At 35.9% G+C, this 23,408-nt stretch overlaps 1 protein-coding gene across 1 annotated transcript in view; it reads left to right on the top strand.

The window, feature by feature from the left end:
- Window positions 1-23,408, top strand: part of WDR70 (WD repeat domain 70) — a 125,878-nt gene that overhangs the window by 4,724 nt on the left and 97,746 nt on the right. Inside the window, exon 3 of the mRNA XM_040089950.1 lies at window positions 22,579-22,638. Coding sequence (XP_039945884.1) covers window positions 22,579-22,638 — 60 coding nt within the window. The remainder of the gene's footprint in view (window positions 1-22,578; window positions 22,639-23,408) is intronic.

The raw sequence follows: 23,408 nt of genomic DNA, 5'->3' as shown, positions 1-23,408 counted from the left end.
TAAAAAACCTGCTGGGATCACCAGTGTCCCTTTTTCACATGGTTGTAAGCTGAGAGGGGGAGGGAGGAAGCAGAGCATCTTCTGCAGTGCAAAGTTTTTCAGGGTTCATCTATCCTGTGATCTAAACCTTTCTAGAAAATTTCAGGAAAATCTTTAAAAGAGAAAACAGCTTATTTTACAAGAGGGCAAATGGGTAATGAGGGTGATATTGCATGTGGTGAATTTTGGTTTGGGAAATATGGTAGAGGCTTGGCCAGCTTTTTTTTCCCCCTGGTGAAATGCACTCGGAGTCTGTCTGGTATCTGTGCACTCAAAGTCTGTCTGAAGAGGGACAAAGACTAGCAGCAGTGGTTGTATCGGGATTGGTAGGTAAACAGATTTAAATCTAGGACATGAACATTTTTAGGGGAATGGATGACATAAGGGAATGGTGTTAGAAGACTTTACTAACAGACTATTTGTTAATGCTCTTCTCTACATGTCATTAGAAAATGTACTGAGATCTTTAACAAAACTTAATGTAATTTTAGCATCTTGTGACACTTCTTCTGGCTTGAGGCAACAGGTAAAGGTGATTGTTGAAGAATTTGCCAGATGGATTTGAAAGGATTTACCTTCTATTTGGAGCTGAGTTACACTTAATTCTCTTTTGAAACAGAGAACTGTTTCTCCCTGCAGCACCAAAGGGATGCTAATCATGTTGTAATTATGTCCCTGAAGCAAGTACAGCCTTGGGCCTCTTTGGCCCAAGGCTGTACTCTGTTTTGGTCTGTTTCCAAAATGATAGTATAGCTGTATTTCAGGTTTTAGAATTATTTAGAGATTTTTTTTTTTTCCCCAGAAGTTTAACAGGACATAGCAGTAATATTGTTCAGAATGGAAGGAAGCCATTTCCTGCTGATTTAGATGGAGCATTTAAGACTGTAATTGCTCCAATTAGAATTTGGCTATGGTACCAGACTAAAAATTATGGTGTTGTAAAAATAAATAAATGTTATGGGAAATTTTAGTCATCCTAAGGATTTGTAAGATTTAGACTGAGAATTGTCCATCCTGCAACTGCTGAATCTTATTTACCCCGTCATGTTTCATCTTGTCTAAAGATGAAAAAGTATAGTAAGCTGAACAAAGCAATTTTTTGTATGCAACAGAGACAGTAAAGTGTGGTTTTTGAGGGTGAGAGGCATTCTTTTAAATATTTCTAGTTATTGAGAAAAAAATTGCTGGCAATAATAATTACTTTCAATTTGCTTGTGTGTTACTTTCCTATATAAACATGAAGCAAATACTTTTTTCATATATATGTGTGATGCGTTCTTAGGTCTGAACAGTGAAAATGAGGTAAATGTATTTTATTTATATTGACCTTGGAACAAGTTGTGACATTTTTTTAAGGATCATTGATATGGTTACTGGTGGTGCAAAGATTGAGAAGAATTATGTCCAAAGTGAGTTAACAGATTTGCAAATTCAGCAAAAAGTAGAAGAAAACAAATTAATCAATCTCTCTCTTCCAATGTGAGAGAATCAAACAGAAGCTGTAAAGAAGGGAATACTCAGCTTAAGAAACAGAGATCATCATATGGAGAGGAAGCTAACAAGGTAATTCCCATAGGGAATGTTGGTCTTTGATAAAGAGGAATGGGGTATTTGCTCATCTCCTCTTCAACCGAGTGCCCCAGAGTTCATGATTACTGGGTGTTCCTAGAGTGTACTTGCAAGACCTCTGTTACTTGATTCTGCAGAAATTTATAAGGCCAGGCTTTCTCTGCTGTGTATCGCACCATACTTTTTGGTGGATGATATGGATTTTAATTAATTTGTAATATGACAGAATACAAAAAGTTATAGAATGTTTCCCCACAAATGGGTACTTAGGGTCCTGTGAGTTTGTTTCTGGAAATATTTTGTGAGAATATTAAGAGGCATATATTTGTGTACGGTGAGGTGCTTCAAAGTTAGAGAGAGGTGATTTTAACCAGTATTAAATAAAATATAATACAGATCGTAATTTTAGCTTTCACTGCCCTTCTTAATGAAGTTCAGAGAACTTCTTTTGTCCTGTTTTTACTTTATATCAGCTCCTTTAGAGACCCTTTACCAGGTCAGTTTTAGCTGGTGTAGCCTGTAGAAAGCCTTCCTTAGGAGCTGCTGGTACCACTTCTATGTTTGGAGAGGGGGCTGTTAAGAGTGATGCAAGGTATTCTTCTCAAGGCCAGACATGCTGTGGCTGTAAATTTCCAGGGTTAAAACATGGGATCCTCATGCTAATCCCACTGAGACCCTTGATTTCTATATATCCAGAAGATTTTGTGGAGCTAATGTCCTCTGTTGTGCTTGGAGGGATAGTAGACTTCCTAAATGTTTTCTGCCAAGTATGTTTAAGGCAGGCATAACCTTGACACTGTACAATTCTGTGACCTATCCCTTAAGAAAAAAAACCCCATCTAAGTCTTTCTAAGTACATAGTCTGCATGTACTTTTGATACCGTATTATTTAACAAGAATGGGTAGTTGCAGTGGTACATGCAATGATATATGCAGAGCAATGCTGTACATTGGTGCATGCAATGGTATATGAACATTCTATCCTGAATCTTACTTTCTTTACTTCCAGTAGAAGTTGGGATCTTTGGAGGTGAAGGCACTGAAATTATTCTTTGAGAACTGAAAACACAGTGAAAATGAAGTGGTGACTACCTCTTTACATGATGCTTGATGCATTTTTTGGCAGTTGCAACAAATTTTCAATATATTTTTAAAAAGAGGCACAAATAGCCTATTGTTTCTCTCAGTGTTAAAATACATAAAATCTTTTTAAATTTGGCCAGGGAGCTAACAGCAGTGGTCTCACTGTATTTGACCTTGTTGGCATCGCTGTGGAAAACACAAATTGAAGATAGCAGGTTTTCTCTGTATTTGGCATGTGAGTGTTATCTTTTTGAAAAGTTGTTTGTGGTCTAAACAGAGTAATGAGAAATACAAGTACAGAGTACTCTTGCTCGAATCAAGAGGAAAATGAGGTGGATGATAACAAGTATTTGAAACATTTATGGTGGGGATGAATAAATAATTTAAAAGGATTGGATTTGAAGGAAGAGTGTAAGTGACATGCAGTTACACTTCCTCTCCAAAACAAGTCTTCACAGGATTTTTGATGAACAAATGATTTATGTTAAACTATTGGGACTGCAAACCATTCCAATGGGATCCTTGGAGAGCAATTTTTTTGACTCTAGGAATGTCTGCTGTTTGTTTAAAAGATGGCTTTGGATTTTTATGAATGTGAGACTACCACACGTATTGTTTTACAACTGCTGCAATGGCATCTCTTATTTGCAGGCGAGCACTTCGCGGTATACAGGGACAATATGTACTTGATACTAACAGTATCCAGATCACACAACAATCACACTGAACTTCCTTCCTTTACTCCTGCTTATCCTTTTCTTTGTATTTTAAAACTTAATAAAATTATTTTGAAATTCTTAGGATCTTGGATAGTATTTTACTGCATTACCTTGTGTGCTATTCATGAATGTTTATTTGACATACCATTGTATCTAAAGATTAGTAAATATTCAAATAATCAAATACAGAAAGAAGAAAGACTTTTTTTCTGTTTTCCTTTCGTAAACCAGTATAGTTACTTTCTCCAGAGGATCTAAATAATCACAGAAAATCAATTGTATGACTTTCTACTAGCCATGGCTTTTTGTGAAGTTCTGAGGCTTTTGAAATATGCCTTTGTAAACTATTTATTCCTTTATTTTACTTAGAAGTATTTTCATTTTGAACATTATCAGTTTTAAATCTCTTGGTACTGTAGAAAAACTAATTGAAATGTCTCACTTAATGACAGAAAAGATAAACATTTCTTTTTCAGTTTTCTTCTAAGATCCTGTATCAGTTTATTAGTTTCTTAAGCAAAAGTTACATTCATATAAGCATCATATGCAATAATAGCAAAAAGGTCTATGTTATATAACCCTTACTTTGCAAAATAAAATAAATAGTTCAGACAAGACTTTTATGTAGTAGTATTAGGGAGCTTCTTGTTCGGTTTTCTAAAATAGGGCTTAATGCAAGTAGCTAATAAATATCCATCTCATGAAGCTCAGGTTCATTATTAAAGGCTGGAGGATTAAATCCATTTTCATGTAAATATTGTGTAGACTTCAGTGGGACTGCAGACGTGGACCTCCAGTTTTCTGAGTGGGACTGAGTGTGCATACTCACTGGAAGTTCTAGTGGTGTACCTTTGCTTTTACACTATTAATGAGACAGAAGACACAGACAAAACATAGTTTGCTTCTACCAGAAAGAGGGTGATTTGTGACTTCCATTTTTATTTCAAAGTTTAGTTAGTTAACCAATGTTAATAATTGAAAACATGGGGTGTGTTGCAGCAAAGTGTGCTCTCAAGATGGAGATAAAAACCTCATGAGTGAAGCAGTCTTCTTAACCCTAGTACTGCCAGCTAATGTCAATACTTTTTTTTTTTTTTTTTTTTTTTTTTTTTAATTCCCCATAATTGCATAGAGAGACAGTGGGAACACCACAGATGCACACCAGCCTTCCTGGAACTTTTAGTAGTCTTGCATAGTTTCTGCAGCCCCCTTTAGCAGCTACCTTGAAACCAGTTTTTAGAGTAAGTAGTACTATGTCAAGATTTTAATTTGGATTATTTGGATGTGTGGAATTAATTTCAGTGAGCATTCTTATGTGGTGAAACACAAGGCCTTAAATAAGGGTTGAACTCAGTCAGTCACAGTGACCTTTTGCAGTACAGAGGCCCCTTAGGTCATCTTTCATATAATAATGAGTATGAACCATGTCATGGTTTGGGAATGGTATTCCCTAGTTTAATACTCTCATTGAAAAGAAAACCATGAGTTGCTCCCCTCCCTCCATCTGGTGGGAGACACAAAAGGCAGAGATCAGAGGGGTTGAGATAAGAACAATTTACTGGAAACAGCAGTGAATATGAAAACAGAGAATAACAGCAAGAATATTAACAACCAAAGTGTGCAAAGAGAAGGTAATTCATGTAGAAAATGGTCTCCACACCTGGGACAGTTAAACAAAGGCCTCTGGTGACTGGAAAAAGAGGAGCACCCTTCTTCTTGGAAGAGTCCCTTTTCCCTCCCCCTGGCCCTGACATGAAGTGTAACTGAATAGTATTATGTCTTGTCTATACCCTGTTGTGCTGAGCTGGGCTGGAACCAGGACAGTGCAGGAAATAGATTCTGGAAGAGCTATAGAAATCAGGAATAGAACTTACTTTTCTACATATGACGAAAACTTTTGTTGTGGAAAAAAAAGGCTGAGTAAGATAAGTAATTATATTACTCAGTTACTTAATTCAAGTTTGTAGAATGAAAGCAAAAGCTAGAGTTCTAATTGATATGAATTATTTTCATGGAAATGTTAGAAAGTCCAGCTTGTTTTTTGAAGCCAAGCATTTCACAAATATCACAAATACAGTGATAGTTCCCAATCACTTACTGTATGATGGGTACATCTAGATTAATTCAGGTGTCATAAAGAGCTGATAACCTTTGTAAGAGTTGTCCTGTGAATAAGGACAAAATTTATATTAATGTCTGCCTCTTCTAGCTTGTGTGAGTTAGCTGTTCTTTTCCTATTATGTACTACAGGAAAACCATGGGATTTAATGTTTTTATTTAAAGACGGGAAAAAAAAAAGTTATATATATAACCTTTTTCTTTTTTCTCGTGTTAAAAATTGAATTGTCAACTTTGGCATATTAGTTGGATGGAGAAGTTACTTAGGATTTATGCAAGCAGTGTAGTAATGTGTTTCTTTCTTAGCTCAGTAATATTAAAAGTTTACGCATTGTCTATATTTATAAAGGTATCTTTTCCTAACCAGCTTGTTACTTGGAGTATTTTGGAACATGCTGGTTTCTGGTAAGAAGGCAAATGGCCTGGTCTCTGCAAAGTAGCATCTCTGGGCATCAGCTGGCTTTCAGCACCACCAGATTTGTAACTTTTTGCAGTTCAAATAGGCAGCGAATGTCCCTTGCAAAACTGATGCCACAAAGTAACTGCTCTTGTCTTAAATTTAAGAATTAAGATATTTCTTAGTGACATTCCTTCTTGAAGTTAATTTGCCACTTTTTCTACTGAGTACCAGAAATGTCTGAAATGGAAATTTAGAAGAAAATTTAAGTAGTTTAATCATCTTCATTGTCTATGAACTGCACATGCTTTATAAGATCACTGTGACAGAGTGCTGAATCATTTTAAAGATGACCTCTTCTTAGTCTACAGCATTAAGTTGTGGTCTTTATGAGCATTCTATGCCATTTTAGATGCTTAAGACCATCTAAAAATAAATTGGTTTTTGTCTCCATAAATTTTTCCTATTGAAAATATTAAAATTCTGAAGAAGTTGTAAACCCCCATGCTTTTCTTATATCACCTGTGGTTTTCTCCATACATTTACTTTTCCTCATGTTTAAAACATGCTGTCTCATTTGGATGGCGTGCATGGGTATGCAGGCACACAAGGTTAAATGTTGGGTCACACATAAGAGTGGGATAATTTTTGATTCATTAGAAGTGTATCATCCAAATTTAAATTATAGAAATAACAATGCCAGAGTAAACTTCACTGACTGAAGTGTATCTCAGTAGAAGATAGTTTAAAAAATTTTGACATGGATTTCTTTCCTGTTGATGGGATAATAACTACTTGTTTTAATAACTTCATTTGTTTTAACTTGGTATTTATTACATTTCTTTTCTCAGAGTCCTTCAGAGATGTTTCTCTGTTGTATGATTGAATGCTGCCTTATCTAGCATTTTCTTTGGTGAGGACAGCCAATTGGTTTGGGGCTTTTTCTTTTCCCCTTTTTCTTTTTCTTTTTCCTTTTCTTTTTCTTTTTCTTTTTCTTTTTCTTTTTCTTTTTCTTTTTCTTTTTCTTTTTCTTTTTCTTTTTCTTTTTCTTTTTCTTTTTCTTTTTCTTTTTCTTTTTCTTTTTCTTTTTCTTTTTCTTTTTCAGAGCAGTACTCTGTCATAATTGATTGCTCTTCCTCAGGTGTCTTTTAGGGATCAGGCATCCTGTTGATCATCTCTGTCCCATTCCTGCTTGTATACCTATCTCTTCTGACTCTCATTTTCTCCCTTCTGTAAAGGAACTAATGAAAAATATTTTTAAAATAACAAATGTTTATATTTGTGACAGTGCAAGCCTCTAAGTAGTTAAGTTTTTACATTGGACAACTGCAATTTTAAAGGCAGATCCTTTCAATTATCTCTAAATTAATGGTGTAAGGCTTAGTCCAGTTGCTGTCCATAAATTTTTTGCCTTAGGGAAAACAGTTATGATACACTGAATATTCAGTGAATTTATGAGAAAGCCTAATGGTAGTTTCCTGTGATTTCTCAAACTCTTTGTTGTCCAATTAAGAAACTGCATTCTGTTTATCAATGAATGAGTAGTAGTGAAATTATTTAATGCATTTTCAGCAGAACTATTGATTCCTCTGAGTAAAATGAATGTCACTATATCCAAATCAGCTATTTATAAGGCTATTTTAAATAAGCATCTGCCCAATTCACAGGATAGTTGTGAAAACTAGTACTATCTTAAAAAAATATAATAGCTGTCAGCTGTAGTTTAACTCTGTAGTTTAATGCAATTTGCATTAGTTTACATCTTGAGAATTGTCTCAGTCTAAGAACTAGTGGAAGCTGAAACTCTGTCTAGTGTTTTGAAGGAGCATTCTCATGATGGACTCTGCAACCAAGTCTGAGTGGGTGGGAAAATATCACAGAAGTTACCCAAGTGCTCTGGTAGAGTTGTGTGTCTAGCTGCATCTTGTGGGTGGATATCTGAAGAAGAGTTAATGTTACTCTGGATAATACTTTAAAGTGTTGAAAATTTCCAAAGTATGATGAGAAAAAGAAACTAAAAATGTGGGATTGCAAATTCACGTTTCCTCCTTATGGTTATGTATTTATCAAACCTACTTGCTTTCAAAGTATAGTAAGAAGGGTTATTTTTTCTCGAGTCAACATTGGCACTTCTTGTGTGTTCACTTTTTTGGAATATTAGTTAGTGATATACATATATTTTGTTTTTTGGAGCATTTTAAACCAAATTTATATATGAATGGAAAAATATTTTTATGCTGTATTTTCTCTTATGATTACATAGCTACTAAGGTAATTGTCTCATTTTCAGCACTAAATTGGGGTGGGGAATTTCCCAGTAACTAAAACTTCCTGGGTCTTCTTTTGTTTTTGGTTCAAAGCTCCTTGTAGGTATTGAAGTCTTTGTAGATAAAGAAAATTAAATCAGGAGTGATTGAGCCACAGATCATCTTAAAGAAAGATCATTGGTAGGTTTAGGCTTTCTGTGTTAGGAAGTTTGTCTTGCAGGTGAAGAACTGATGAGAATCCAAACGTGCAGAATGTTTCTATTTGAAATAAGTTGAATAAATAATATTTAATTTATCTTTAACCTGTAACAACTTATCTTTCATCAAAGAAAATAACCCAGCTTTAGGTTTTGTAGGGGCTTTGAAAATGCTGTGTTGGCAGCCCCTGACAGTGCACTGCCTGACCTTGCTGTATGCCATTCTTCTTGCTGAAAAGGCATGCAGGGGGCACACTGACAATAATCTCAGCTTGGCACATTTATAGTGAGAAAGGCTTACTGTGTAAGCGTGAGGCTTAACATACCATACCTTGTTGTAATTGCAAGTTCTAAGAAGGTCATCTCAGGTCTTTCATCCTTTGGGGTGGATAGGTTATATTGTGTGTAGTTCATATTATAGCTTATTGATTGAGTTCTTTGAGTGCAAGTTTGTAGACACTAGAACTGTAAATATAATTTGGAGCAAATATGTAACCTTATGAAAAATTCCAGTGTCCTAGCCAAAACTCTCCCACTCCAATTATTGTGCAAAATTTTAGTAATGCAATTTCTTCTGCCCGGTCCCTGTCAGTATTAATAGGTACTTGTAAGTCCTTGATATCCACAACCAGCTGCAAAAATCTATTTATATGTATTTGCTCACTCTTTCTAGCTTGTTCCCTCACCTATAGTCCATGCTACTGGAATTGTTCAGTATCATAGTGACTTGAGGATTTCAGAATGCATGAGTAACTTATAGTGGGTTTTAATAATTTTTGTACCTGTTTGTCTCAAATTGATGATTTTGTTTTAAAAGCAGGATTCTTTTGCTTTCTTTTTTTCATTAATTTTGTATGACACTGAAATTCTCGGGTAATTCACAGGGTAATAAAGGTAGGAACAACTTACCCAGTGTCAGGGTTTCTGCATTTTAAAGGCTTTCCCATTTTAATAGATTGCCCTACACAGTAATTTCTGAAAGAATTTATTTATGTAGTAAATACTAAACTCCCTAATTTTACTCATTAAATAAAATTAGGCAGTTTCTGTCTGTCTGTAGTGGTTAATCAGATTTCATGAGAAAAACCTAAAAAAAAGGGTTTGCCATCATTCTCTACATGGAGATCCATTTTTGCTGTCTCAGACTGGATATAACTTGTGGTAGCTAAATTAATTGAGGATCCAGAGTATCTGAAATGTATGATATGGAAGGCCAGGTAAATTCTGAAAGTGAGCATGTAAAGAAAATACCTTCAATTGACTGTACTTTGCCATTTTTTCTGTAAACAGAATAATGGCATTGAAAAACTCACTGTGAAACAGTTTGTTTTGGAAGCATGTCTTCTATCCATTTTGTGTGGCTTCCAAGAGTTGAAATGTAAATTCTTAGGACGCTTGGGAACCAGTCAAGTCTGGGACAACAGTAGGTGTTACATGAGATAGCATTAGTTTCAGAACTAAACCATGTAATTTTGTGAATCACACGTTCAAGGGGGATGTCAAACATGAGGTTAATGTGAAGAATTTGGGCTTACAGAATGAATTCCAGAAACAGAAGTTAAATTCTGTCTGAGTACAGCAAACTATGCAAAATTGGGAATCCTTGTTTTGGCTTCCTGTTGAGGTATCTGGAATAGGTCCATAACAGGGAATTTGAACAAATATGAGCAAAAAATCTTGGACTGCATTTGATTCAGATTATTTTATGGGTCATATGTTCCTTCCCACCACTTCAGCCTTTCCTGTGAAAAGCCAGTAAGTGTTTATAAACTCTCTGCTTCTCTCACGCACATTTTTGACGTATTTTCTGCTTTTGTTTCTTTTTTGATAGAATAGCATGTTGGATTTGCTTATTATAGGGGAAGATCTGCTAGAGGATTTTTTGAGCTTGTTTTTTTATTGGAAACAGTAGTTATGGAATCATACATTCCCTAGGAACCTCACCAATCAATCAGCTAGGAGGTATGAAATACCATATCAGATCATGTGAATCTGTTTTCTCAACAACAGCAAGACTGCGCTTGTAGCATAAGCATTAGACACAAAGCTTGTTATTTTTCCCCCCTTATTGTGGGTTGTGGGTTTTTTTTGTTTGTTTGTTGTGTTTGTTTGTTGTTCGTTTGTTTGTTTTTACATCCCCGGAGGACAAAAGCATGGAGAGCAACCCTGCCAAGAAGAACTTGGGAATGAGAAGCTGGAAATGACCTTGCAATGTGTGCTTGCAGCCCCAAAAGCGTGGGCTGCATCCAGAGCCCTGTGGACAGCAGGGAAGGGAGGGGATTCTGCCCCTTTACTCTGCTCTTGAGACCCACCTGGAGCTCTGCAGCCAGCTCTGGGGTACCCAGCATAAAAAAACAGGGACCTTTCAGAATGAGTCTAGGGAAGGGCCACAAAGATGCTCAGAGGGCTGCATTCCTCTCATATGAGGAAAAAGCTGAGAGAAATTTGACCTGGAGAAAGCGCTGAGGAGACCTTACTGCTGCCTTTCAGTACCTAAAGGAGCCCCACAGTAAAGATGGTGACAAACATTTTGGCAGCATCTGTAGTTATTGAGCAAGGGATCATGGCATTGAGCTAAAAGAGGGTTGATTTAGCTTAGATACATGAGGGTTTTTATGCTGAGACCAGTAAAACACTCGAACAGGTTACTCAGAGAGAGATGGTACATGCCCCATCCCTGAAAATTAAATTCGAGTCCGGACTGAAGAGACGTCTGTGCAACTTGATCTAGTTGAAGGTATCCCTATTCATTGCAGGAGTATTGGACTAGAAGGCCTTTACAGGTCCCTGTCAACTTAAACTATTCAATGATTTTTTGTGAACAATAGGCATTAATAATGATTTCTGTCTCAGTGGAATCTGAGTGGCTCAGTGAACAAATATACTATATTTACTGGTGTATCAGCATCACACACCTGCAAGGTGGGACATTTTATCCTGTTTAAAACATACAAGCACAAAAGCAATTGTCGTATTGAAAATTTTACAGCAGATATATAGTAGATATGTGGTCTGAAATCTGGAGTTCTTTATATCTATGGACTATGTTTTTCTTTCCTGAGTCTTGCGAAGAGAATAATTGTGGAGTTTGAATATCTAAAGTTGTCTTCTTCGTACTGGATTGGTATGAACTAAAAATATATTGGTATCTGTCTGTTGGGAACAAGTTGAAGATGCATATTGTTGTTAATCCTTTTCAGCTAGGTTAGCAAGTTTATTATATACACAATTAATAGCAATTTCATTAGGCTCATAGTCCAAACTTTAGATTGTAAAAGGAAGAAAATTTTTCATATAACTCAAGTAATCTTTGTATAGTATGGACTATCATCAGCAACTCCTTGTGAAGATCAAGAAAACCTGTTGAATAAGGAGAGATATCATAGGTTGTATCTAATCTACATTTTCTGTATATTCTGAGGGAAGAAAGATGTATGAGATCTTAAATAATGTCAGTAAAAATCTGTGAAATGAGGTAAGGTAAGGTTGACTGATTCCTATTCCTGTCTGTGATGTTGACTTTTTGTTTCTTTTTCTGTGCACACAGCTAAAATGTTGTCTGTTGTCAAAAAAATGGATCTTTATCTTATTCTGGGTTAAAAAGTGAAAGCATTGCTTTTGTATACTTGTATACTTCAGGCTCCTTAAGGAATTACCATAGTAAGTGTTGTATTTAGCATGGGCAATGTTCTGCTGAAAGATGTGTTGAGATCTTTTATTCTTCATCTGTATAACCCAGAGCTGAGCCATACTGAACAGCTGTGGTTTGATTGCTTTGTGGAAATTAATCTCTGTCTAGTTCTGTGTCCTGTCAGGTTTAATTGTAATAATTCGGAATTTTTAGACTGTTACCTGTATGGAAATCAGTATTTTTGATACAGTATTCTGAAGGGATCTCAACATATATAGTTACTGTAGTAAAATATACCATATAAATGCATAGAAGACAAGCATGTTTCATAATTGTTGGACACAACATTTTACAATTATTTGCTTTATGATTCCAAATAAAACCAGGATATTCACACTAGTTGCCTTTTTTAACCTAGTGCTTGGTACTTGCCTTAAACATCTTGAAAATTATTGCAGTGTTGTTGGGTATTACAACCATTTTAGCAATATGAGGTACATAATCTGGCCCTAATACAATGCCTTCTTCTGCCATGAGCTTTACATAAAAGAATATGCCTGAGTGAAGCATGAAGGAAGGTATTTCTACCAAATGTGGACCCCAAGTCCATACAATGTAAATGTATCTTTTCCTCTTTCCAGACGCATAGTTAAAGTCACTTAGCAATTTATTTTCATGTCATATTACATGAAATTGTGCTGCTATAAGAGAGCTTAAATATTAAAGTTTTGAAGGTAATTTATGGGTGGCATGGGAGAATTAGTAATCGAAACAGTAATGGAATTGGAACCAGCTGTGGAAGCTACATAGGAAATTGTTCTTCCTTCCTGCAGTAATGGAGACATGCTGTAATTTTTAACCCTTGTCCCCATACCTTCACCCTGTGGTTGCAGATCTTTGCATGACTAGCTGACAAACAGACACACACACACATATACTTTTAATTCCTTACTCTAGTTATTTGGTAAGTTTGTAGACAACTGCAGTCATTGTCACACACACACATATACTTTTAATTCCTTACTCTGGTTATTTGATAAGTTTGTAGACAACTGCAGTCATTGTCACTAGGTGGGATGTTACACATAAATTTCTGTCTCAAGATCCTAAAGCAAATTTTGAATGAACATGTTTCAGGATAACAGTTGTAGAACTGTTGCAAAGTCGAGTCTATGGACATCTCTCTTTCTCTCTTGAGCTGTAATGGTTTCGTTTGCTGATGGTAGTATGTTTGCTAAGAACAACAGCATCCCTAGGGAATGTGAAAAACTTCACCATCATTGCTGAAAACCTTATAGCATATTCCTTGAAATAGGTATTTTTTTTTCCCATTTTCAGATGAAGAAACTGAGGTATGTAGAAGTGAAATAAATTGCAGTCAAAGGTCAAGGATTGGTCTACACCCATGAAACAGAAACAATTTAAAAGAGATGGCTTGCTAATGAGGTTGCCATTATATTGGTATAGAGCTTGTATTATCCTGATGCTTATGAAACTATCTATGCTAACATATTCACCAGAAGTTGTAAAATGAGCATAATAGTCTTTCTTGATAAGAGGAAAAATGCATTTTATTCCAGTTGCATAATACTATTTCTGTTTTAAGTAGCAATGCCAAATATTGATCATTTATGATTGCATAATTTTTTAAAATTTTGATGAGCCCAGGATTATATTGCTGTTGATGGACTTAATTTCACTGCTCACACAACTTGCAAAAGAAGCTTTGATATTTATTCTACTGCATATGTAATTTTAATGTACTTCCATGGAAGTGCATGTAACTAAAATTGGTGTTTCCTGCATGAATTACACAGGCTTAGTAGTGTTATTGACTTTTTAAATATATAGAGGAATATTTTTTTGAAAAAACATATTTAATTTTTTACATGTTTCTGAACTGTAAGATACTTCATAAGTACTTTTATTTTGACAGAGGTTAAATCTAGAGAACAATAATGCTATTTTAAAGAGTGAGAAACATCTAAAGTGTTCATGGTTTATCTTGGTGAGTCAGGTGAAAGAACTTCATGATCTTTATTCCCTAAAGTTTGCCAAATAGTGGTAAAGATGAAGTGTCTTGCATAGTTTAGATAAAAGATGTTTTGTTGCAAGTTTATTGTAAATAATTATGTGAAGTGGCTATCAGGCTGAAAAGTGTTATGCCTTAATGAATATTAAGTTCAGTCTGTTGTGCATCCGTCTGTTGTGCGTCCTGTTTTGATTTTGGTTTCTTTCATGGGTGTCTTTTATGGCATATTCCTTGTGGTAGAAATCCCCCATGGACTCTGATACAAAATTCTACACAAGCTGAATGTAAAATAGGTAAATGCCTGGTTGCATCTGAACTAAACACTTGGCACTTCTGCTCCAAAGACTTAAAAGTTCACAATTATATGTCCTTTCTGATTTCATAATTAAGCTATGGTTTGGAAACCTACCAACCTGAACAGAGCTTTCAGAGTTTATTTCTCCTTATTGTCAGTTGATCTATGGTTGTGTGAGCTGTTTTACTGTTGTAGAGTAAATGGAAGTATTCCATTATGTTAAACCAAAGTATGCTGTTCAGCTCTAGGGAGTAACCTTAATAAAGAATATGCCTGACTGAAAGTGCTACAGATTTTTTTTCATTCCTAACCGGGCAGGTAGCAGTAACATTTTGTATTTTTTTAATGTAACATTATGTATTTTAGTAAAATTGTGGCTTGACTGAACATGGGTACTTTTTGGTGGTATGTGGCCTTTGTACATAGAATTTCAGCAAATTTGAATATCTATATTTATACTCATTTAAAACTGAGAAGATAAAGATAAAACAGGTGAGTGGTTATATGGGTGGAATGTAGGTGAAATAGCTTAAGTAAACTTGTCTCCTAGAAACTGCAGAGGAAACTTGAATGACTCTGGACAATTTTAGATTTAAGTCAGTTTTTTCAAGTATTATAACTTGTTTTAGAAAAGGCTTGAGAGAATTTCTTTGTTATACATTGTGAAAACAGTCATAATCATTAATATAAACTATGACTTCATAAATCAAGGGCTTGTTAAAAAAATTAGAAATTTATCTGAATGAGATTTTGGAATCTAGATGAAAAGTAGCAACCTCTTGAAATCTGTCTAAAAGTAGCCCCCAGAAGATAGATCAAGCAGGTTTTTTTGCTGTACTTTAGAAGTATGAGGTGTATGTCTAAAAATATTGCTTGCAAACATGCTGAGATTCTATTTGCAGTACCTTTTCTAAACTGCTAAGTCATTGGAGTCTTTTCAGAAAGGGATGTGCTGGTAAATGGCATGAAAGGGAAGGAGAGAGTTAATTGATGTTACCTATTGTGTCATGGCACAGTCTCTGAGTTACCATTTGACCAAACATCTAAGAAAATATTCTGTATTTGGACTTTAATAACATTAAAAAATTATGACTTTTAGGCAGTCATGTTGGAATAAAGATTTAATCTAAGGTCTTTTCCCTTGCTGGTTGAACCTGACAAAACAGATAGGTTCAGATAATAAGATAATAAGAAAAAAATTAGACAAATCTGTGAATTAGATGATGTTGGAAGAAACTTGACACAGTACTGTTTCCATGCTGAATAATTAAATTTACTTCCTGTAGGTCAATATTTGAAGAGAAGTTAATCTACTTAAAGCAGCTTGTAATTCTTGAGTGTACACTGAAGCAATACCTCTTAGTTCACTCATGGAAAGAATAACATCTCCTTGATCTTCCTATACTTAAAATTCAAGATTTAAACCTGCACTGTTTTGACTTACCTAAACTTAAGACTGGAAACTGGGAACAATATAATTTTGTACAGCCCTTGTGATGTTTCTGTTAATTTTGAAGATTTTCTGCATTCATCATGCAGTTACAGTTATCTATGTTTTTCCATGAGTAATGGATATTTTGGGTGTTTTGTGGGAATGCCAGGCAAGATAATTTGTACCAGTGTTTGCATACATCCTCCTGTTTTCCAGAATGTTTTCCTTTATCTTCAGACCAGAAATTTAGATAATACAGATACACATGCCCTAATTCATCCAACATAATCCAGGCACCTATGCTAGGAATTCAAATGCTTTGCACTTCCCTGAGTAATCCATGAAGAGGAGAGATTTCAAAATTACTTTGCTTTTTTGGTATGCTGATTCTTCTTCTTGAATTGTTTGCCTATTTTTGAAGGCCGTATAGGAAGTCTGATGAAAGCTGTTTCCATATTTAGATGCATCACATTTAGAAACTCAGATTATATGAATCTGTGCCAAGCTGAGTTTAATAACATACAAGTTTGCATGAGAATACATCTGTCAACTTCTGCACCTAAAAGAGAGGAAATTAAAAGTTGTTGAAATGTCCTTTCAAATCTGTATGCTTCCTTCTGCGTGGAAGTTTGTGGGTAATGCACTCCTGTAAACCCCCCAAAATTTACATTTTTCTGAATAGCATCTTGCCTATCTGTCATATTGTAGTTTTTCATATTCTGTCTTTTTTCTTGAGTGTTCACTTGTGCAGTCTTAGTGTATATCTGACACATTTATTTTCAATTTAATTTATAGAGGAAAAGAGTGAAAAATTGTGACTTGGAAAACCTGCCCATTTTACAAGTAGTGTGGTTTTAATCAGTGCATGATTGTGGAACAAAACATGACATCACTGTGTATTTGTTTGAAAAACTGGTTTTAAAAAGAACAGAAAAAATAAATTAGAACACTTACTGCTGCCTTCACCTTTCACTGCTGTCATGGAAAATTCATCTGAGTGCCTAACAGCTGAAAACATTTATCTCGTTTGAAAAGAGGAATGAGGGTTTTCTTCCAGATTTGTGAAATACTCCCCCTAACCTTCTTTTATCTTTCTTCAAATAATATTTCAGACTTAATATTGAAGAACAGAACTTCTCTTTGTTCATCATCACTGAAATAGTCTAATTTCCTTCACTTGCATATTGAAGTTGGATGTCAGGTAGAAAGGAAAAAACTGCTTGATTGTGGGCCTGAGGTTAATTCCAATGCAAGAAAGTTGTGCAAGTGTCCCCCTGTGAAGTTTTAAGGACTTCTAGAACTTCTTTCCACTCAAAAAAAGAATTTAGGTTGTATTTTAAGTGATGTATGAGAGAGAGTACTTGACATGTAAACCAAACACATTTTGATATAGACAGTAACAAGCAACAACAAGCATGACTTGAGGCCTTCTGCTGTTTGTATTAACATATGTTTGTGCCTAGATACTGCAGCAGTTGGACCACATTTCTTTGGTGGTCGAGATAAACAGTGGCTTATCTCCAGAAATCACTGTTTTTCTGTGGTATTTTGTCTAAACATTACAGGCTGCCCATGGAGTCTTCCTCTCTGGAGATATTCAAAACCCACCTTGGCTGAATTTCTGTGTCACCTGCTACAGGTGAACCTGCCTTGGCAGGAGGGTTGGACTGGATGATCTCCAGAGATCCCTTCCAGCTCTGACTATTCCATATTTTGTGAAGAGCTTATGCTATTGTACCTGTCTGCGTAGGAAATTACTCTGTCAGATATCCCGTCCCTTCTGTTGTCATTGTTGATGAGTTGTCTGCCCATATTTTACAAAGTTTTAAGGGCATTCTCTTCCAGTATGTAACATAATTTACAATATGAACATTTTTATAAGAAGAGATTACATTTCTCTTTTTAACTCTTTCCTGTTATCTAGATTACTCTTTCTTAATTGCATTTATGATTTTGAACACTTTGCTGATGAAAATAGAAGAGGGAGAAAATTGTTCGTATCTGGTTACAAGCCAGATTTCAGCACTGCTGGTGTACAAAAGAAAAGCCTTTCAAACAGTCTCAAATTTTCCTGCCTTTCCCACCTTGCAGTGTGACATTTGCTTTCCATGCATATCAATAAATTTGGATAGGAAGAGAATAAAGTTTAAAAAACTTGAAAGAAAACATGAGCATTATGTATTTAAATAAAATGCCCAAAAATAGAAAGTTCTTTTTTCTTAATTGCCAGAAGGCCTGAGATTTGAATGATTAAAACATGGCCTTCTGTAGGGGGACTTTTTTGTGGGGAGGTTAAGTTCTTAAGCACAAGGAGGTACTTGTATTGCCATTTGTTGCTAGGGTTTGTTGTTCCTCTTCAACTTCCACCAGCTATTCCTGCTGCTCATTTAGTTGGCCAGTAATTTCCATCTGTTTTCAAGTAAGGCAGTAATCATCTGTGTCAGACCACCTTTGTGATATTTGTTCTGCAAAACCTGTAGTTTCACCAGAAACGGTGAAATGGAGAAATCTCTGAAGTGTAGGTCTTGCCTCCTTCTCATCATTCCTGTCCATGAACAGACAGCATTTTCCCTGTGGAGTATATCAAACCAGAGACCCAAAGGAGCAGGGGGTATTTACTCTTGGAGCAGAAGAGGTTTTTTTAGTATAGTAGAATCACAGAATTAGTTATTGAGTGGTTTTGATTGAAAGGAACCTTAAAGACCATCTCATATCAATGCCCCTGCAAATAAACCAGGTTGCTCAAAGCCCCATTCAGGCCTGGTCTTAAAAACTTCAGGGATGGCGTATCTGTAGCTTCTCCCAGCAACCTGTGCCAGTGCCTCATCTCCCTCCAAGAATTTCGTCATAGTATCTAACCTAGTCCTACCTCCTTTTTCAATTTAAACCTATTCCCCTTTGTCCTAATGCCAAATGTCCTTGTGGTAAGTCCTTCCAGATTTTTTCAGGCCCCCTTCAGATACAGGAAAGTGCTATGTTTCCCCAGAGCCTTCTCTTCTCCAAGCTGAGCAACGCTCTCAGCGTGGCCTCACAATAGAAGGGCTCCAGCTCCCTGATCAATTTAAAAGCTCTCTTAAAGAGATCTAAAATAGGTAGTAGCCAAACCAGCTTTAACCTTTTCTCTTGCTCAAGACAGGGAAAGTGCTTACCTTTTAGTTCAAGCAGCTGTAGGGTATTTTTGCTCCATGCTGTGCTATGGCTCTGCTCTCACAAATGATAGTCTTTTCAAGTTTTCAGGAAGCCAGTGTTTCAGGAGAGAGCCGAGATCAAAGGAGCTATCCAGATTTTTTTCCAGGGCAGCATGAAATCTTGAAGTTCTCAAAGAAAGTATGATCCTTTATGAAGACAATTGCAAAGACAGACAAAAAAATAAGTGGTTTTTCTCTGTAAATTATAGTATTGTGGGTACCCAGAAAAGTTCCTGTTTAAGGGCCTGGTGTTTGAAAGATTACCTATAGTTTGCAAGTCTCTCTCATACAATATAATTTCCATTTATATACAAATCTCTGCAAACAGAACAGTAGAGATTCTTTTAGGTATAAATGCATCATTTTCCTTTCTCTGGTTGGACCATGAAAATATGAGTAATTTTGGTTTATTTGACTTTTTGGTTTTGTCTTTGATTTGTCTCAAGACATTCAGGGAGACTAATCTAGTTTCAGCCTCTGGCTGCTAGTGGTATATTTTATTATATTCTCTAGTTTCAGCCTCTGGCTGCTAGTGGCAGTATTGAGTATTGTTTGATAACAAGGAAGCTCCCAAGAGGAACAAGGAAAAAAAAAAAAAAATCCACGATATTTACTGACAGTGGTGTAGTAAATAGAAGATTGTTGTTAGGCACGGGAGTATGACACTCAACTAGGGCTGGAATTCCCTGAAAAAAATTAAACTCCATACTATAGAGGTAATGCTGATTTGCAGTGTCCCTTTGCAGAAATTGTTTTTAAGGAAAGACTATTCATTTTGAGAAAAAACTGTGAACTCATAGAATATGCTATTTCACAGATTTAATCTATATTAATCTTATGTCAGCAGGGAATTGAGAATTTTTGTAAAAATATTAGGAGATATATCAACACCATAACTGTTTTCCTCTGTTTCTGCTGAAGCAGAAATTTAAAATATTGTCTCTTCCTAGTGTTCTTTAAAAGAAAATAACGACAACAACAACAACAACAACCCCTGGAAATCCTGTAAAGATTTTATCTCCTCTAGTTTTAATCACAATACAAATTTTACAGAACAATATTAGTGGAATCATAGAATCAGTTTGTGTAAAGTGAACATCTGAAATCCAAGCAAAAGCTAAAGTCCTGGAAGTGCTCCATCCTTTGATTGTTTTTCCAGTAATATTCCCGTATACAAGATATATAGATATTCAAATCAGCATAAATGTATTAGCTGTATTTCCCTTTTGAAGAGTGAAAAAAATTGATTTTATGACATTAATTGTTCTTTGGAGTGTAAGAACTGGAAAAGTGGTAGTTGCATCTGATTATTTTGTGTCCATATGTGCTGTAGCACATTAGAGATACAGCATTCTGAGTTATTTAGAACGTTCATGATTAACTAAAATAGAATAAACCAGCTTGATTTTTTGTAAATGTTTAGCTAATTTGAAGATGTTATGCCAAAATATGTTCCTGGATGTTATTACCTTAATTTTTTGTTTTGAATAGTCTAAACAGTCTGTCAGGCATCCCTTGGACACTGCGGAGCTTAGCACCAGTAGCAGTCGCCAAGTGTCTGACTTTCAGGCTCAAGACGTTTGATTTATTAGGTGGCGGAATATATTCCTGTCTGTTCTTCTTCCCTAAAATGAGTAGCCAGAATACTGTTCAATGTGAGTGTGGTGTAAAGCAAAGATGTTTTCATGTTAGTACTTCACTCTTCTCACAAAAAAGGGATTTAATTATTGTCACCTGAGGGAGCTAGCAATTAAAATAAAGTGAGTTTATTCTAGATAGTGCTGTTTATTAATAAATTATAGTTTTCTTTGACTTACTGGAAGTCCTCTCAAAGTAGTTAAGATATGCTCTGAAAATTAAATTCAGTGCTGACACAATATAGACATACAATACCTACCTTTGTGGAAAGGTATATGAAATGAAGAATTCTATAATATTCCAGTGCAGAAAAGCAACCTTGATTAAGATAAGAATGCAACAGATGGCTTCTGTGAAAGTCTTTGATTAACAAAAATATTACATCTTTTGTTGTGGGTGACGGCTGTTGGGGGTGAATCTTGGAAACTGTTTGCTTTTCACACTTTAGTTTTCATGGAATGTGCTTGGATGGCAGGTGCAGGCAATGGCTATGGGGCAGTTTTTTGTATCCCAAGAACAGCAAATAATCAGTTTATAGTGTAGGGAATGATGGAGCATTGAAAACTTAATTTGTATTATATCTTTGTCTGTGTGCTTTATAGTGTCAGTTGTACAATAAACTCATTTTCATAATCAGAGTTTCGCTTGGGAATTTTGAGCTACACCTGCTTCTCAGCTTCTAAATCACCAAGTCTGTGTAAGTGTCACTTAGTGCCACGTGGGTTATACGTTTTTGCATGTCATATGTAGCTATTGATAAACCTTTACTGTTCCCTTTTGGTAGGCTGACCTTGGCTTGATGCCAGCTACCCACCAAGCTGCTTTATCATTCCCATCCTCTGCAGGATGGAGCAGGAGAAGAGAGGAAGATGGAAAAAATCATATAGTTTGAGATAAAGGCAGCTTAATGAAATAAAAGTGAAGGCCACACCTGGAAACAAGGGAAAGCAGGAGATTTATTCTCTACTTCCCATTAGCAGGGGAGTCTTGCCGCTTCCCAGTTGGGCTTCATTGAGCAAAGTGGTTGTTCTGAAAGACAAATTATGAGTGTGCACGCACAACCTCCGTGCCCTCCCCCCTTAAAGACCATCTCGTTTCAACTCTTCTGCCATGGGCAGAAACACCTTCCACTAGACCAAGTTGCTCAGAGCATCATCCAACATGGCCTAGAACATTTCCAGGGATGAGACACCCACAGCTTCTCTGGGCAATCTGTGCCAGTGCCTAACAATTCACAAAGTAAAGAATAATGCCTAATATAAGTGTATTCCCTGGTAGTTTAAGTAAAATTAGAAGAGTAGGTGTGGTGAAACCAAAAATAATGAAAGTTTTAGTTTTATCAGAGAAGTAAAAGATGGAATTGATAAAGAAGATAAAACAAGTGTGAAGGTTGTCAGCCTGATGCTATATGGACTTTTCTGTGAAGCATGAAAAATAGTGGAGGGATTGGCAGAGATGGGTAAGGCAGGAGATTTAATGTGCAGTATAAAATGTGCATAAAATTATTTAAAATAATTTCTGGCAACAGAAAATTATACCAAAGATGTCAGGCATCAAGAGGGTAAATAGTGTCTGTTTTAGGAAACTGGAGTGGTGCCAGAGATAAATAGGCATTTTGAGGGTAATGATTCACATGACCTTTGCAGAAAGTTGCTCAAAAGTACTTCAGTACTTCCATTACATTTCTTTCTGCATGAATTTATATCTTCCAAGGAGAAAAAAAAAAAAAAAAAATCCTGTTTTAGTCTTGAGATGGTGTCATATTCATAAAATAATTATTCATTATATTTTTGGGACTATATCCATTCAAACAGAAAAGTGAAATCAGTCTCTGCTTTATGATTGTCCTATTTCTCCTCCTCATGTTACAACTGGTGTGATGGAAACCTTCTTAATTTTATATATATATTACATTAGTGGAGTTTTCTGGGGATAGCACTCTTTTCACAGAGGTGAATTTTCTTTTTTTCCAGAACCCTGTCAAGAAAATCCCAGATTCTCATGAAATTACGCTCCAACATGGAACAAAGACAGTAAGTGATAACATGTTTTCAACCCTTCATGCTTTTCTAGAACTGTGCCAGTCTCTGAAATAGGTTAACAAATACTAATCAGCTGAAGTTCAAGAAACGAATTTTTTCCTTGATTTGTTATTTTAGTCCGTCTCTTAGTGAATTGAAAGTGTGTTTCATGACCACCTCTTCAATTTCTTATAATAACCTAAATCTAGCTCCTTTTGACTCAACTGTAGTCTCATTTTCATCAAGTATCTTCTATGTAACTGTTAGAGTTTTTCTTCTAGGATAGATCTTCCTAATATGCAGACATGGGTCTAATCTAGACCTTTGGTTGTGGGTTTAAAGGAGAATGTTATTGCCAACGACTTCTTTGCAGCTGAGTACTTCATTCTACATCAGTCTTTTAGTACCTTTGTCTTGGATTATGTAACCTAAAAATGTGTATTCTATTTCATCTGTTGAAAGCTGTTTATTGGGAGATGTTTTATCCTTCTCTTGTAACTCCAGGGGGGAGTGGGACAGATGCCTTCTGATAATGGCCCAGCCATTCAAACCAGGCGGGGCAGTGTTTCTTATCTCTTTCACCACCCCTCCATCCTCCAGGGGGACAGCTTCTGATAATGGGCCATCAGGGCCCACCAATGACATGACACATTCCATCATCCCATTGTGAGATGCTCCACACAGTGGGGGAGCAGCCAGCTGTTCCTAGCTAGATAAAAACTGGGACTGAAGGACACAAGGGATCCTGTTTTTCCACTGGATTCCTGGAGGAAACTGGACCC

This window comes from Hirundo rustica, chromosome Z, assembly GCF_015227805.2.
Source record: "Hirundo rustica isolate bHirRus1 chromosome Z, bHirRus1.pri.v3, whole genome shotgun sequence".
Taxonomy (NCBI): Eukaryota; Metazoa; Chordata; class Aves; order Passeriformes; family Hirundinidae; genus Hirundo; species Hirundo rustica.
This window is presented reverse-complemented; position numbering and strand designations above follow the sequence as displayed.